Source organism: Amphiura filiformis, chromosome 1, assembly GCF_039555335.1.
Source record: "Amphiura filiformis chromosome 1, Afil_fr2py, whole genome shotgun sequence".
In the NCBI taxonomy this organism is placed as follows: Eukaryota; Metazoa; Echinodermata; class Ophiuroidea; order Amphilepidida; family Amphiuridae; genus Amphiura; species Amphiura filiformis.
The window spans coordinates 86036477-86053762 of record NC_092628.1 but is presented as its reverse complement, the minus strand read 5'-3'; the positions used below and the strand labels follow the sequence as shown (position 1 = coordinate 86053762).

At 36.3% G+C, this 17286-nt stretch overlaps 1 protein-coding gene across 1 annotated transcript in view; it reads right to left on the bottom strand.

Moving 5' to 3' along the window:
- The window catches only part of LOC140155634 (double-stranded RNA-specific editase 1-like), a 186820-nt gene extending 170026 nt beyond the window's left edge, over positions 1-16794 (bottom strand). Inside the window, exon 1 of the mRNA XM_072178553.1 lies at positions 16595-16794. Within this exon, the coding sequence (XP_072034654.1) occupies positions 16595-16619 (25 nt within the window). The 5' untranslated portion in view covers positions 16620-16794. The remainder of the gene's footprint in view (positions 1-16594) is intronic.
- Between the last annotated feature and the right edge of the window lie 492 nt (positions 16795-17286).

The window sequence follows — 17286 nt, the reverse complement described above, 5'->3', positions numbered from 1 at the left end:
ATTCATTTTAAATTGAATGGTATACGAAATTACACATACCCGACCCCAAACCCCATCATACACACGCCCAAATACACCTAAGCATTATGACAAAACATTTAATATTGAGCGCACAATTCGGAAATGAGACTTTTGCGCTCATGCATGAAACCGGGTGATTGTCATTCGATCATCAGAAACAAAAGTAGGGTTTCAATTAAAAGAGAATAGTGCGATATTAGAGTGTAGGCCTACACCCGACCCATACACCCCAGCTGACACACACCTAAATACACCCCAGCACATGATAAACATTAATGAGCGCAGAATTCGGGAACAAGACTTTTGCGCTCATGCATGAAACCGGGTGATTTTCATTCAGTCATTACGTACCGTATGCGTCCGGGATCAAAAACAAATGAGTAGGGCGAACCTACAAAGTACATCCGTCGGTCTCCGATCCACACAAACACACCCCCTACACTCACCTATTAAATACCCCCAAGCTCATGTGATTTATAGGTTAATAATTTTAGATGCAAACACAAACACAAATTCGGATTTAGGTGCGCAAAACTAACATTTTACATTTCCGGGCTCAATTCTTTGACGGGTTCGTGGGGGTGTGTGTGTCATGTGGGGGGTAATGCAGAGTTTCAGGGGGGGGGCAAGGTGAAACCCTACATACCACCAAGACTATATAACATAAAACCCCGGCATAAAACATAGCATGAGTAGGTCTAAGCAGGTAATAAAACATTTTTGAGCGCAGAATTCGGAAACAAAATTTTTGCGCTCATGCATAAAACCAGTTGATTTTTTCATTCGGTCATTACGGGATCAGAAACAAAATGAGTATAGGAATTCATTTAGGTGGAGACAACGATTTTTTGGCAGGCGAAGGTGGGGAATACCGTGGAAGTAAGAGTTCCATGGGTACTAGTCCCAGGTATAGATACTTGTCTAGTCTCAGTCCACAGCATATGCATCATCACTCCGGGAACACGTACATGTGCCGTTTGAATCACGAGGCCATCAAACTTCGGTTTCATTTTCCGCCAGACTGTACTGTACCCACCAAGTTTCATGCCCATCCAACAGTTTATACTAAAATTGACCTCGTATGACCCCTGGTGACCCGGAAATGACCTTCCAAAAATATGGCTCTAAAATGTTGAATGTAGGGGCCTACCCACCAAGTTTCAAGCCCATATGACAGTATTTACTAATTTGACCTCAGCTGACCCCTGGATGACCTTGGACGACCTTCCAAAAATTTGGCTCTAAATGTTGACTGTACCCACCGAGTTTCAAGCCCATATGACAGTATTTACTAAGTTGACCTCAGATGACCCCTGGATGACCTTGGAGGACTCTGAAATGACCTTTCAAAAATTTGGCTCTAAATATTGACTACCCGCCAAGTTTCATGCCCATACAACAGTTTTTAGTAATTTGGCCTCAGATGACCCCTGGATGACCACGGATGACCTTCAAAAATTTGGCTCTAAATGTTGTCTGTACCCACCAAGTTTCATGCCCATACGACAATTTAAAGTTATTTGACCTCAGATAAACCCTAGGTGACCCCGGATGACCCCAAAATGACCTTCAAATATTTGGCTCCAAATGTTCGCTGTACCCCTCAAATTTTATGCCCATACGACAGCTTTAAGTTATTTGACCTCAGATGACCCCTGGGTGACCCCGGATGACCCCAAAATGACCTTCAAAAATTTGCCTGTACCCACCAAGTTTCATATACCCATACGACAGTTTTTGCTCATTTGACCTTAGATGACCCCTAAATAACTTTGGGTGACCTTGACCCACTAACCAATACAAACTTGTTCTGTATTGGGTCAAGATGCACCCACCCACCAAGTTTGAGGAACGTGCGACCCCTAGTCTCCGAGAAAATAGGTGCACCGACAGACTCACAGACCGTGAGAGTCACAGACAGCCTGACTACCAGTATTAATCATATAGATTATTGATCACGTGACCCACGTTTCTCAGGGTGGGGGTAGGAAGTTTTTTAAAAAAAACCTCACCCACAACATGAGCAAAAAAAAAAACTTTCCCCACCAAAACACTAAAAAAAAAAAAATATATTTTCCCCACCTATGCATGGAATTAAAAAAATTCTTTCCCTGACCCCAACTTCCACCCCCCAGTATCAAATGGTGCGTCCCATCTTGAAAGATTCGTAGATATGATAATTAGCAAAACATTTATTATTACAAACAGCCTGGGACAAATTATCAATTGTTTACAACTTCAAAACTTCGCGTATATCGTATCTCTTCCGATGATTTATGAGGACAAGCAAGCACACACGTGTTATGGTATCATCCCGTCTTAACTGTGAGTTACCATGGTGACGGTGGATGGACCTGGTACAATGGAATGCGGCGCAGCACATATACCCTAGACGGCGACCCTGTGTATTCTACAAAACCCTGGATTTGCATCTGGAGCCGTGGGAATGTTTTGAATTGTGCGCGCGACAACAGGTGCGTTTCAAATGAGAACGGACGACTGGTGAAATGTTTTGAATGATTTGGTTGATACGGGATCTTCTCCAAGGAATCTTTGATCTTCTCTTCCATCAACCCTTTTTCTTGTGCCTTTCTTGATCACTCTCTCACACACACATACCTGGAATAAATAAATAAGGAAGTATCAAAATAGGAATGAACAGCTCTTCAGGAAAATGAAAATCGTGAATACATCCCAGGATTTTATCGCCTCAAAGAAGAAGACGGAAAGGCATTCGATGTCGGGCCATTTCTATTTAATGGAACATCTATGGACATTTATTTCTGGAATATATAATTGCAGCTTTTATATTTTCGATGATAGGATTTTATCGCCTCAAAGAAGAAGACGGAAAGGCATTCGATGTCAGGCCATTTCTATTTAATGGAACATCTATGGACATTATTTCTGGAATATATAATTGCAGCTTTTATATTTTCGATGATAGATTTAATATAGGCCTACCCCGCCTAAAGGTAAGATATTTAAGCCAAAAAAAGGCCGGGTCCTCAAGCTCCCACAGACGCACGGGCCACGCCCGGGGGCCACGGCACTTGTCGACTCGGCGAAAAACATCAATGGTGATGGTGCCCGGTAATGGTGATGATGATTTTGTGGTGAAGAACGTAGAACGTGAAGAAAAAGCTTCATAAGTAGCCCGAAACTCATGACCTTCTCTTTCCTATCCTCACATGAAGACTGATGAGTGTTTCGGGCTATCGACGTTATGATGTAGATAATCTGAGTGATACCGGCGATGGACGGAGCTCGGGAAGTCATTTGGTTTGGTTTCATGCTTCTTTGTTTCTCTCTTCAACTCGGGTAGCAGAATAATCTGGGTATGACCAAGCACAGCAGAGAAATCCTACTTTCTACGGTGACATTTTGTAACGAACCGAAGTGAATAAATTTAAGCCCAATGATCTAGGGCCTAGGCCTACATATTTTCATCATGTTCTTCCATCGATACATGTTATTTATTTTTCGGTGGTTCTTCATATCTATTTCTTTTTTTACAATTAGATATTGAGTAATGATATGATGATACACACCCAGGATATATACGATCTTTCTCAATTTTCCTGGATACACACATTTGTACAAATTGTTAGCTACTCTATTACAATACATCTTTATGAAAAATACATTAGAATAAATAAATAAATAAATGAATACAAATGTAATTTTAAACATGTAACTAGTACGCCCTATAATACATAACATTTTAATCATGCCCGGTATGAAATTTCGCACGACCGGTTTAAACCATGTTTCAGAATTTTTTGTGAATAATCAGCACGTTGTTTTATACTTCGGAACACGGTCAAGAAAGGAGTTTTAAACGACTGTATTTGATTGGATTGGTGAAGTACCTCTCTCAAATGTGTTTGTACTTATCAAGTGCTCGACAAAGAAGAGCAAATTGGATAATAGGCTTTATATGCCGCGCAACAACCCGCTCATAAATGATAAATCGCTGGGCAGTCGTGGCTGAGTAGAATAACTTTCGACGGTATTTATGTCTTACGGATTTTTATCAATTGATAAATCCTCTTGTACTTGCGGTGATTTATATGTTTATGTTTGCTTTTTCTATAAAAACAAAAATGACCAAAAAAACAAACGTTTAGTACTTTGTATAAACCGTGGACAAAGGCTCAAGACTAGAAGAAGACAAGGAAACTTGCCGTTATTAACATGAATGAATATGCGCGACAGGTTTATGTTCTTCAATCATGCATGTGTGATCCATCGGTAAACTTTTTTTTGATAAAAAATGCTGATCCTGCATGACCTGACATCGCGAATTTACATCATTAGATGATCCTGACATCACGATTTATAATAATATTAAAATATGATAAACGCGAATTGTAGCCTACTGTTTGATTTTTATCTCGATGGTTTGATGCTATAAATAAATAAACAAAGTACCGGCCGTCGCGTGCCGGTATCGATCGCGAGGGTGTTGAATACTGCATTCATTTTGGATGGTCTTGACTGTCGACTGCATTGGGTGGAAATCATATCGATTAGGGTGCTCTGTACTACTCGTATTTGCTACTCGTTTCTTTGCCATCACAATGGTTTATGGCCCATTGTTAGCTAGAGATTGAATACGAGTAGATTTGTCCAAAACGAGTACCTATGGTTTCACAGTGTATACAATCACGTACATTGTATATACTGTTTATGAAAGTTTAGTTCATCTGTGTTGGTATAAATCATTAGCAGATCATAATCTAATAGCTCCTTCAAGACTGCACCCTAAGCCTGATGACACAGGTCGTTCATACCACCTGGGACAGATGAGGCATACATTTGCAATTCCACTCATCTTTTAAATCACTAGTTGTATAAACTTCATAACGTGATTGGATAATGAGCACATTAACAAGTGAATGAACGGTATAAAAGATGACCTCACAAATGCATTCACTTCTCATTGTACCACAGTACCACTCAGTCATCCAGGACCCAATTACACTAAATTGGGTCAACTCTCTAATTTCAGACTCATCTATATTTAGCTATCAATGGTGGCCGGCGATGCTTGCTGGTTGCTTTGATTCATTCAATCAAACAATCCATCCATTTACCTACAAATTATAATGCCTACAACCGGGGCTGGTGAACTTTTCAAACACAGATTTCTTGCGTGGCATGCAGTCTACAAGCTCTGCCAAATGACATTATAATGTACTTTGAACGACATGGTAATTTATGCTTAGCTCAATGAAGAGTCATTATATACCTGAGCATTTCCTGGTTTGTCCAAATAATTTGGTATCATTTAGAGTGTTTATATTCCATAGTAAATATACAGTGTTAAAGCCGAGTTTTGAGCACATCATTTAAGACAGTTTTTATATATCGCCTGCTCAGTACCACAAGTGGGTAAGTGCAATAGATGCCATGTGTAGCTGCCATGTGTCTATGAGTACAATTTACATGTATACTGTAAATTGGCCAATGTTTACAGGGCAACTATTGCACTTACCCACTTCTGGCACTGAGCAGTCGATAACTATATAGTCTCATTCCCAGCCGGATTGTGCTCCTTCGTCACTACGCCGAATGAGACAGAGACATGTACAATAAATTTCCGACACAGAGTCAACTAGTTTCCAGACAATTTGTGACCATTCAGAATTAATATGCCAAACTACCATGTACACATTGGCGTGTAACCAGGACGCTCCTACCCTGGGGGCTCGAGAAAAGGAAAATCTTGCCACCTCCTTCAACAGCCCAAAAATGTTGGCCCAATTTTTTTTATGGTTTGAAAAAGTGAGATCAAAAACGGATCTGCGCTAGCAACCTAAAAACATTTTTTTTTTCACAATTTTTATACATTTTTCGACAATTTCCCCCCTTTTTTATTTAATAATTCTTTTTTTTGCTTCCCCTTTTTTTGTCACCCCCTGATTTTATCACGGAAAAAAAAAAAAAAAAAAAAACCCAAATATATGCACCATTTGAATGTAAAAAACATTCACATCCTCTTGGTTGGCAATAAGCAAGGAGTTAGCACAATTTGCTTAAATCTTTGTATATACATACCAGTATGTACAATGTATGGTCATTAATTGGGACACATTTCCGGACTAGAGCCAACCCTCATGAAAAACATTTAGATACAGGAGCCACCTCTCCCAAGGCAGTAGCCAACCTAGATACATGTATCTTTATACATCCAGAGATCTTCACAACGCCATTGATGATAGTTTGATACGGCAAAAGAGTTTCCCATATGTGATGCGATCAAGCAAAATCAGTCGGAACTCGGAAATATTGATTTTGAGATATAGCCAAATGAAGGAAATATTTCCTTTTGTTTCCTATTGTTTTGGAAACTCTTTAATTGCTCATATCTTTGGAACTGAATGTTCAATTCCAATGGGGTTTTCTGCAAAACCCAGCTTTGTAAATGTTTTTTACTATTCTGTTAGAAACTGAAAATTTATTATTGCCGAGTTCCGACTGATTTTGCTTGATCGCATCACATATATCCATCTGATTGCAGATGCAAGAATCAATTTGCCTATTCTTGACCAAATTTAAACTCAGAATGATTTCTGTATGGAATAGCATTAATATTATTATCAAATCAATATGAAACAGGTTGTAATAACACCCCCAAAAACTGATGGGAACACTACAAAATATATCTATTCAACACTGTATAGAAAAGATCACAAAACGGTGAAAAGGATGACTGTTGATACAAGTCTAAACCCTGAGGTTTACTAACCACTGCAAGGTGTCATTAACCCTTGTTTAGGCATCTGAGTACACTATAAAAATTGTTTAGTAAAAAAAACACAGCGATGTGTTCTATGTGAACCTATCAATATTGCACAATGATTAAGTTTGTCTTTTCTATGTTTACAAGTGGGGTAAAATTTTACACAAGTTGTAATTAAACAATAGTTGCTACATGCGCACATTGATTTGAGTTTAATATAGCACCGTAAACATTTTTAAACAACCATTAACAGTGAACAGAAAAAATCTGATCAAGCGCTATGATTTTGCCAATTTTGATTTCACATACTATGCACCTGTTCGGGCATCCGTTGTTAAGCCTGTAAAACGATGGTACTTACGGCAGATATGAACATTTAGGCCTTTGTTATGATCCTGTACAGGTGATTTGTACTTCCATGATATCATCTCTATTGTTCATGTAATTATATTTTAATCACTGATGAATATCTCATGGAATTTGATTCTTATTTATTGGAATATAAAGGAGAACTTGTTCATGGCTTGTAAGAAACTGATGCCTATAAAAAATTGTTTGATTGGCATTACCCGACCTACCCTAAAATTAGGCCTGACCCTAGACTTTTTTTATTGGCAATAAATAAATAAATTATTATTAAAGTAAATAAAAAATTAAATTTACAAAAAAAGAACAAAAAAGTTCCAAGGTCTTTATCAAACACCAATCAAACAATTATTTTGAGCCTAAGGCAAAAAAAAATGTTTGGTTACCCTCAGAGACCGATCCAAAAAATTGGAAATCTTGGGTCGGTTTCTTCTTTTTTTTTCAATCACTTTTTTACAAGAAACCTTAAATTTGGACTGTATCAAGGACATTTTATATTTGTTATACACTCATTTTATTAATTTTACATATTTGTTTAAAAACAAGAAGTATTTCCATTTAAATTCAGTCCAAAAATGCACAATTTTTTACCATAAAATGATCAAGCATTTGTCAATACTACGCCTTTTCAAAATGTAGGAAAAATGAAGGAATAGCCCATGAAAAAAAAAAGGATCGACCTTCCGACCCTCCAAATTTTTGTCTTGGAAGGGCAACCAAACAATTTGTTTTTTTTAGCCTAAGAGTTGAGTTATATCTTCTCTGGTTACATAAAGTCAAACCGACAATATTCATATCGTAATGATCAAGGAATATGCTAGGCACTCACTCTTGGTTTAAAAAAAAGGAAAACAAGGAAGATTGGCACCCATCTGACAAATGAGATGTATGCGACGGGATTGAGGCAACACATATTTTCAGTTATTACCATAATCATAGCAAAAGTTCTATTTCTATATCAATCTCTTCTAATTCAATACATTACATGTATGTTAAAAATACTTCAAAACACATTGCTATAATTAAAACAGTACCCATATCATGATAAAATGAATTGATAAATAATAGATCACTGTTAAGATTAACATACAGCATGCATTTAGAATGAAAAATTATGAAGTGAAACAGAAACGTGAAAATACCCAATTTCCATGAGAGGAAAGTTTATTTATAGAATTTCTACACCAGAGCACAGAGATCAATCTTTTTTAATTCCTTAATAATTTAAACATGACTTTTACAATGCTTTTACCCATAGCACGAAATAAATTTGATACTATAGATAAATCATTAAAAATGCAAATCTATACATTTGACAGATTATTTCTAATTTTACTGACAAAATGTACACAGGAGAAGAAAAGTTACATGAAGTGAAACAAATACATTCAACACGTTGAATATGAATGATGCACAATGCACTGACTGAGTATTCAAGACTGATTAAATCTTCATGCCTTCTATGATTAATGTTTTTTACAACTGTATATATCTTAAGATTCATAATTCATGCCCTCATGAATTAAGTACAGGTTTTGAATCTTGTGAATCAGTAATGAGGTATTTTTTTAAATTTCATAAAAATGCTTGGTTGTGCGGATCCATGTCACATTTCAATAGCAATGCATCCTATTTACAATTTAACAAACCACAGGATAAATCCATGTTTTATGCAGCAATCACATAACCTTTTTCTCTGTTTATAAAAATGTAAGATCATTTTGATTTTCACATATTTCCATTTTGCTTGACATTATTGATGAACTTCATGACAGTACTTGTAATCTCTATTCCAGTCTTTAAAAGCGGATTGCAAATGTGGCTTAGAAAATATGTTCCCTCCTCTCTGTTCATGGCCTTGCTCCCTCTTCTTCTTATTTCCATATTATGAAGGTACAATTTTTGTACCGGTACATTGTAGGACGGCAGGATAACCCCTGTGGCTAGTGATCTTCTGCGTAGCATGCAAGGGGTCCGGGTTCGAATCCTGGGGGTACCAAGTGACTTCTTTATCTTGGTGTAGATTATTCATCCAGGAGTTCAAAACATTATTTTGTTAAAATTAAATCTAATACTGCAAATTTTAGTTCCAGTATTAGATTTAATTTAAAAAATAAAGTGACTTCTTTGTTCACCTTCTCTCCTCTCCTTTTTTGTTTCTTCTTTGAATTCCAATAGCCAAAAAACCATGGGCACTGTTAGGGTTAAACTTACTGTCTGTGACGTGTGCAAAACATGTGCGGGAATTTCCCCTGCGCCGTTCCACAACATGAATGTATCCAAGGCATGGGTTTTCCAAGAAATCATGCAATGTCGATGAGCAGCTCACATAGGCATAATCGGTATTGTAAAAACCGAAAACCGATAAACCGTCTGTGTAAAACTGATATAAACCGAAAAATCGGTTTTTGAAAAAAAAAAAAAAAATCTTTTTTTTTTTTTTTTTTTTTTTTTTTTTAAATTTTTTCACAAGTTTTTTAAATGTTTTTCCTACCCATAAACAAACTCTAACTTCCTCCCCCAAACCGTACTACATAATATACAAACCCACCCAAGCCTAACTAGCCTAACACTGTTGCCCCAAACCCCAAAATGGAATAGGGGTGAAATTGATTTCACCACAAAATCGGACCTATATTTAGCATGTTTAGTAAATGCATGAATATATATTAATAAAGTTTCAATTACTTTATTTAGCATCATCTCATCAAATTGGCCATTTTTATGGCTAATTATAGGAAGGAGAAACCTTTCACATAATTTTGGAAATTTCAAAAAAATAAATCTAAAAATACCAAAAAATACATTGGAGTGCAAAAGCTTCTTTCTTCTGGGTAAAAATTCTTTTCTTACATGCACCAGCCTTTTTCTTGCAGGTTAGAAAATTGATAAATAGGTCCATGTATGCATTTTGTATATGATGACCTATTTATCAAATTTCTAACCTGCAATAAAAAAGCTGTTGCATGTAAGAAAAGAATTTTTACCCAGAAGAAAAAAGCTTTTGCACTCCAATGTATTTTTTTGGTATTTTTAGAATTTTTTGAAATTTCCAAAATTATGTGAAAGGTTTCTCCTCAATATAATTAGCCATAGAAATAGCCATTTTGTTGAGATGAGGCTAAATAAAATAAAGTAATTGAAACTATTGACATGAAACTATTCATGCAATAACACTAAACATATCTACGTCCGTTGTAGGTAAAATCAATGTCATTTTTTTTAATTGTTTTTTTCTGACCTTACACAAACTCGAACCCTATTCTTAAACGTTACTATAACTATACAAATCCACCCAAGCCCAACTAACCTAACACCCGTGTCACAACCCCAAAGGGGAATTGGGGGGAATTTAAATTTCACCTAAAAATCGGACCTATATACATATAAAAATATTCTTTTTCAAATTTCAAATGTTATTTTGTTTTAATGTTTTTCTGACCTTAAACAAACTATAACCCTTTTTCCTAGGCCTTACTACAACTATGCAAACTCACCCAAGCCCAACTAACCTAACACCCTAGCCCCAACCCCAAAGAGGGAATTAGAGGTAAATTGATTTCACCTAAAATCGGACCTAGACATGTTTAGTGTTATTAAATGCATAAATATATGTCAATAATATTTCATTTACCTTGTTTAGCCTCATCTCATCAAAATGGCTATTTTTATGGCTAATTATAAAAGGAGAAACATTTCACATAATTTTTAAAATTACAAAAAAAAATCTAAAATTCTGAAAATACAAAGAAAATACATTAGAGTGCACAAGTTGTTTTCTTCTACGTAAGAAATTTTATCTTACATGCACCAGTTTCTTTCTTGCAGGTTAGAAATTTGATAAATAGGCCCATGCATGAATTTTGTATATGATGACCTATTTATCAAATTTCTAACCTGCAAGAAAGAAACTGGTGCATGTAAGATAAAAATTCTTACCCAGAAGAAAAAACAACTTGTGCACTTGAATGTATTTTTTTGTATTTTCAGAATTTTAGATTTTTTTTTGAAATTTCAAAAATTCTTTTTAAAGGTTTCTCTTTTATAATTTAGCAATAAAAATAGCAAATCGATGAAATGAGGCAAAATAAAGTAATTAAAACGTTATTAACACATTCATGCATTTAAAACATAACAAATTAAATACCTGTCCGATTTTCAAGGTGAAATCAATTTCTCCCCTAATAAGGGGGCAAGGGTTTTGGGTTAGGTTAAATGTTAGTTGGACTTGGGTGGGTTTGTATAGTTATAGTAAGGTTTGGTAGAAGGGGTAGTCGTAAGGTTGGGGTGGGTTAGAGGGTTATAAGGTTAGGAAAAACATTTAAATAAAATAAAATTTGAAAAAAAAAAAAATATATAGGTCCGATTTTTAGGTGAAATAAATTCCATCCCTAATTCCCGATTCGGGCAAGGGTGTTAGGTTAGTTGGGCTTGGGTGGGTTTGTATAGTTATAGTAAGGTTTGGCAGAAGGGGTAGACGTAAGGTTGGGGTGGGTTAGAGGGTTATAAGGTTAGGAAAAACATTTAAAAAATTTATTCAAAAAAAAAAAAAAAAAAAAAAAATTTTTTTTTTTTTTTTTTTTCGGTTTTTCGGTTTTTGAAAAAACGGTCGGTATCGGTTTCGGTATTGATTTCAAACCGATATAAACCGCGAAATTCGGTATACCGAATATGCCTAAGCTCACAACACATCATCAGCTGGCTTATTATCATAATTTATGTTTGCTAAATTAATTATGTAGGCTAGTACACAGTTTTGCATGTGTACCTGATCGCCTGGAACTCGGAAGACATTTTACAGCAGTCCTATTTATACCGCTGCAATATTACTCGTCAAAGTTTTGCATCAATTGGTGTTTGCAAAATTTTAATGAGTAACTATGGCAACATGGCAAAAATACCGTATTGTCTGTAATAAAGGCTGGGAAATCATTAGCACTGGACCAGGGGCTACTAAAAAGTAACTTCTCAGAGACTCGTTATTTCTTTAATAGTTTGCCGACACACTGTCAATTTATTTTTTTCTCTGCGGGTACCTTCACATCGGTTCGTTTTTCAAGAAGAACCCACGGGCGCGGGCGCTACTTTGGCAAAAAGCAGCAGCGCCCGACAATGTAGCACCTGGCACCCGCTTAGTTCCCAGCGTGAATAATAAACGATCCCTTATAATAAACGCCCCTCCCAATTTTTCTGTAAAAAATTTATAAATAGAATTACGTGGTTCGTAATTAAGGTGACCCCCACAAATAGGTGTGTAAACAACGTTTGTATTATAAATATGCAATCAGCTCATAAATATTCATAAATATGCAAATAACATGACACAAAACTATACCCCATGCAATTTTAGAATGTTGCAACCTGGCATAAGTGTGGTCTATTTTTATTACCATAAGGGGTTTACTTCAGCAAAATGAATTTGTACCGTAACTAAAATTATGCCGCGAAAACAAACATCACCATGGAACGCGAAAGGCAGCGACCTGAAAACACACAACCCTATTAATTTATTATGATATGTAAGGCTGTCTACATTACACGTTTAACCGACTGTAAAATGCACTATCCGTTTAGACAAATATTTAAATTTGTTTTCAAATTAAAGTTTTCGGCGACTTTCGGACCTACCGTATTGCCTGGAATAAACGCTCCGGAGGCGTTGCATTTTTACCAAAAAGGGCGTTTTTATTAAAAAAGAATTGAAAAAAGTGAAAAAAAAACCTTTAAAAAGGGTTAAGCAGCGTCAAAGGAAATCTTTGAAATTTTGGAATCTGTGATGAATTTTTTTGTAAGGGGGGGGTAGATGTTTTACTGTTGTATTTTATTACTTTTTAAACAATTTTGGAACTCAACATGTCCGATGTTTAGGATCTTAATACTGTCATATGATTATTCTTTGTGTTTATGTGTTAACTTCATGTAGCGGGTAATAGGCCAACGGGTTAAAGTAACTAAATGAAACGGAAAGAAACAAAGAAGGAAAGGAACTAATCAGGAAATGTAAGAAAAAAATAAGCTAAAATAATAAGAACAGAATTAAATAAAAAACATGAAAACGGGAAATAAAAAAAAAAAGCTAAAAGGAAATGTAAGAAAGAACAGATTTAGAAAATAATGGGAAGGGTTAAATAAATAAATAACATGGAAGCGGGAAATCACAAGCTAAGCAGAAGAAACTAATAAAGAAAATGTAAGAAGAGACAGATTTAGATAAATAAAATGTACCTTTTCAATGATTCTACCTGTTCTGTAATTCTTCCTGTTATAGTGAACGCTCCCATTTACTCATCTAGCGGGGACCCGCGCGAAGCGTGTATCCCGCTAGTTTATATAAATCTGTCTCTTCTTACATTTTCTTTTTCTAAATCTGTCTCTTCTTACATTTTCTTTATTAGTTTCTTCTGCTTAGCTTGTCATGCTTGTGATTTTCCGTTTCCATGTTATTTATTTAACCCCGTTCCCACCTGTTCTCATTATTTTAGCTTCTTTTTTTCTTATATTTCCTGATTAGTTTCTTTCCTTCTTTTTTGTTGTTGTTTTGTTCCCGTTTCACTTTAACCCGTTGGTCTATAATTACTGGTACCTTTTTTGTCCTCATTTTAATTGTATTTTTCATTATAGTACCGCTTCATGTTGTTTATATATCTTTTCCCCGTATTTTTTACGTCCTCTCTTAGCGTGTCTGCGGACGTGCAAGCGTTATCATAATCCCGTGACCCGTCCATGTAGGCCTACCTTTTTGTCATTTATTTTTCTTTCTTTCCGTATTATCATGTCCACGGGTCTCTGGCTCATAAAGTCGCGTGGCTCTGCGCGCCGTTCTACGCTGGCATTGGCGTAGTCTTGCGCATCGTATCGTAGCGTATCGATCGTGAAGCGCATCGTATGGTAGCGATCGTAGCGTAGCGAGCGTGTGAAGCGGCTACCATGACTATCCTACAGTTGGAAAATCATCATACAGGTGGTCGTACCTTAGTTAACCTCTACTTACACTGTCAATACATACTACAAACCGGCCAACCCTTGCACAGACTGTTAAAAAGACAAACTATGCTTATTCTCTTTCTCAGTCATGTACTGCCATGCAAATCAAACTCATAACAAAATACAGCATGTGCATGCGCCTAACCTGTAATATTCTAGGCTCATTTGAGCTCGATTATCGTAATGTATTTTGAATGGTGTATCAACGAAAGTTGAGGAATATCACCTAATCGTATGCAAGCCATTTCAGTGAAATTAAATAGGGAAGCCTGCGGGCGCTGCTTCAAAAAAAACCTTTAAAATCGGGTTAAATTTCCCAATGGTGCTCCTGTAGAAAGAGGGATTTACAAGTACCTAATAATGGCGGCGCCCACAGAACAGCGTGGTTAATGATATTTTCGTTGTAAATACAACAAACTTACAAAGTAAATGCATCATCAAGCAATAATCTGGTGAAATTCTACCATAATTTTAAAGCAATGAAATGGATGGAAGTTTGAGTCGTAGTAGGTTTTGTCCATGCAGTTGAATTTAACAATCGTCAATGACATGACTGATGCAAGTTTTAAGCTTACTCGAAGTCAAACGATATGGCATGGAATTGGGAAATGTTTGCATTTTTGTCAATTGAAAATTGTTTATTACAGACAACGGTAGGTCCAGTGGTTCTCCAAAGTCGCCGAAAACTTTGAAAAAAAAATTTAATTTTTTTTTACATACGTTTGTTTACACGGTTAACCGACCGGATTGTGGTCCGTTTAAACGGTTAGACAAATAACCGTTAATTTATCCCTAATGCTATGAAATATTCTGAATGTCATATTTCTTGATGGAGTTGCCCTACTGCTGTATTAAAAGTGTACATTTTTTTTAAAGGAAATTTGATGAGGAATTCAAATTTATGCCACTGGTTTTTGCGTAGACACATGGACATGGAGGAAAAAGGTTTTGATTGATATTGTCAAAATTATGTACAACTTCAATACTGTTCTGATTTCTAGCAGTTCATAATTTTGTTGATCAATAAAGCCAAAGTAAAAAATCGACTATATGTACTTTGGATTTTGAGCAGGACTTTGTCCCCAACATACAAAGTCAATCATTATCAATCTAATTTAACCATACGCACCAAGTTAGAGTTTAACTTTTTTTCAAGCGCCAACACAAAGCGCCACAAATTCCACAGATAGTTGTGCATGATGTAGTTAACGGTAATGGCTGTGTACAATGTACCAGTTTTTTTTGTCTTTTTCGTTCATGTTGGAACCATTGGAGTACAGAAGAAATATTCTTTAACAGGACTGAAGCAATGCCTCCATTTCTATGTTTGTACTGGGCATTTTTTGACACAGAAACTTCTATAAATTCTTCGAAAGGTAAGCAAAGGGTTGGGGATTAAATTTTTAACTACCGGTATCACTAAATGTTTCAGAGTTGAGCTTGAGGTCCGCTAAAAAGTAGACCATTTCGGGGCTGTATTTGGTGTAAGCCTACGTGTTACATTTTAACAATGAGTGAAAACCGACCACATTCGCTGGTAAATTATAGTGACGCTGTTGTAGACAGCCGTTCCAGGAAGAACGGATGTATACATGTAGTCTTACATTAGTAGTCTAAGTAGATCTATTTCTTGATCAAGACTAGATATGTGAACAGTCATAACAGTATGAATATTTTGCAGTCAACCTTTGACCAGTGTGTACAACCGTGATTAACAAAAAATAACAATGCATTCGACACAAAGTTAAAGCTTTTTTTAATGGAACTGCTATCAAAATCCCTCTAAAATTCCATGTGCGACTTGATTATCACCATAAAAAATCATATATTTGGGTCAAGTGAAGTATAGAAAACATATTTATGTAGGTTTCCTTCACCCACCTATTCTCGAAAAAAAATTCAAATTTCTATGTAAATATGCATTGTGTTGGGGCCCCGGTCTCGGCGAATTCGCTGACTAGTAAATGTGTTAACTAAGGTTTGCCTAGGTTACCTAGAAATTACATGTGTTCATCATTCTTCAGCCATTGTCCATACCAAACACCAATATTATGGGGACATTCATTTCTTTTGTTGCGAGCATCAAGTCTTTTCGCACGAGGATGCTACAGTAGTGGCAGTGAGTGCCAGATGTAGATGTAGATGTAGATGCCAGTGCAGTCTGGCAGTGTAGTGGAGTGCCTTCTGGAAGTTCTGGTCATGAAAATTGAAATTGAATGAACATATCTCGTCCTCTCTGCCCCAATAATCCCAATCTATTGTCTGAAACTGTTCCACAAAGAATGTATCTTGAAGAGCGCAGTCTTCAAATGATAGCCATATAACGACCAATATAATGAATGAGTTCCGCAGTCTAAATCATTAAAGTACCGGCATAACCAGTCCCGGAACGAGTTGTAAGCTTACTCGGTAACTACATGCTGTACAAATGCTGTACGATGAGTTCACTAAAATAATAATCAGCTGTGAACTTACCTGTAGTCTCGGCTGTGCTTGCCATGATTCCGATCGATCCTTAAGATCCTAGATTTGCTTCTCTGAAGGTTGAATTTGTTGATTGTAAAAGCTTTCCGATTCAACAGAGTATCTAAAGATTTCAGTTCACGCAATGCAGATTGTGTAAACAGGGGATTTTCTGTATCTCGCACGCGGCGTTCCCACAATGCAAGGACTGTTGATTGACATGAGCTTGCGCACATAGAGCACAATGACACAATGTGCTTCTTTCGTGCCAATAGAGGGGGCCATACCAGTAAATATTTTGGTGCAGTACTTTCAAGATGAGATTTTACTCGAGGTTCTGCACTGGATTGAGATTTTATTTTCAAAAAGAAGAAACAAAATTAATGACCATATGGACCCGGATATGTTCCACCAGAAAGACCCTTTTTTGTTTTTGCAGCTTAAAAGACCCCTAAATTTGACTAAAATAGGCGCCAAACGACCAGGGACAGACTTAGGTTTCAGTTTTCTACTGGCCCTTCGGGCCTCTTCTTCGGGCCAGTGAAATGGCAAATCTAGTGGCCCTGCAATAAATTTAATGGCCCAGCTTTTTTCAATATGTTCTACTTCAAAAAAAAAAATGAAAAAAAAGACCTTTTTTTTTTGGGTGTTTTTTAAAATCATGTTATGACATGTGTATATCGCGAATTTCAAAACAAAATTTT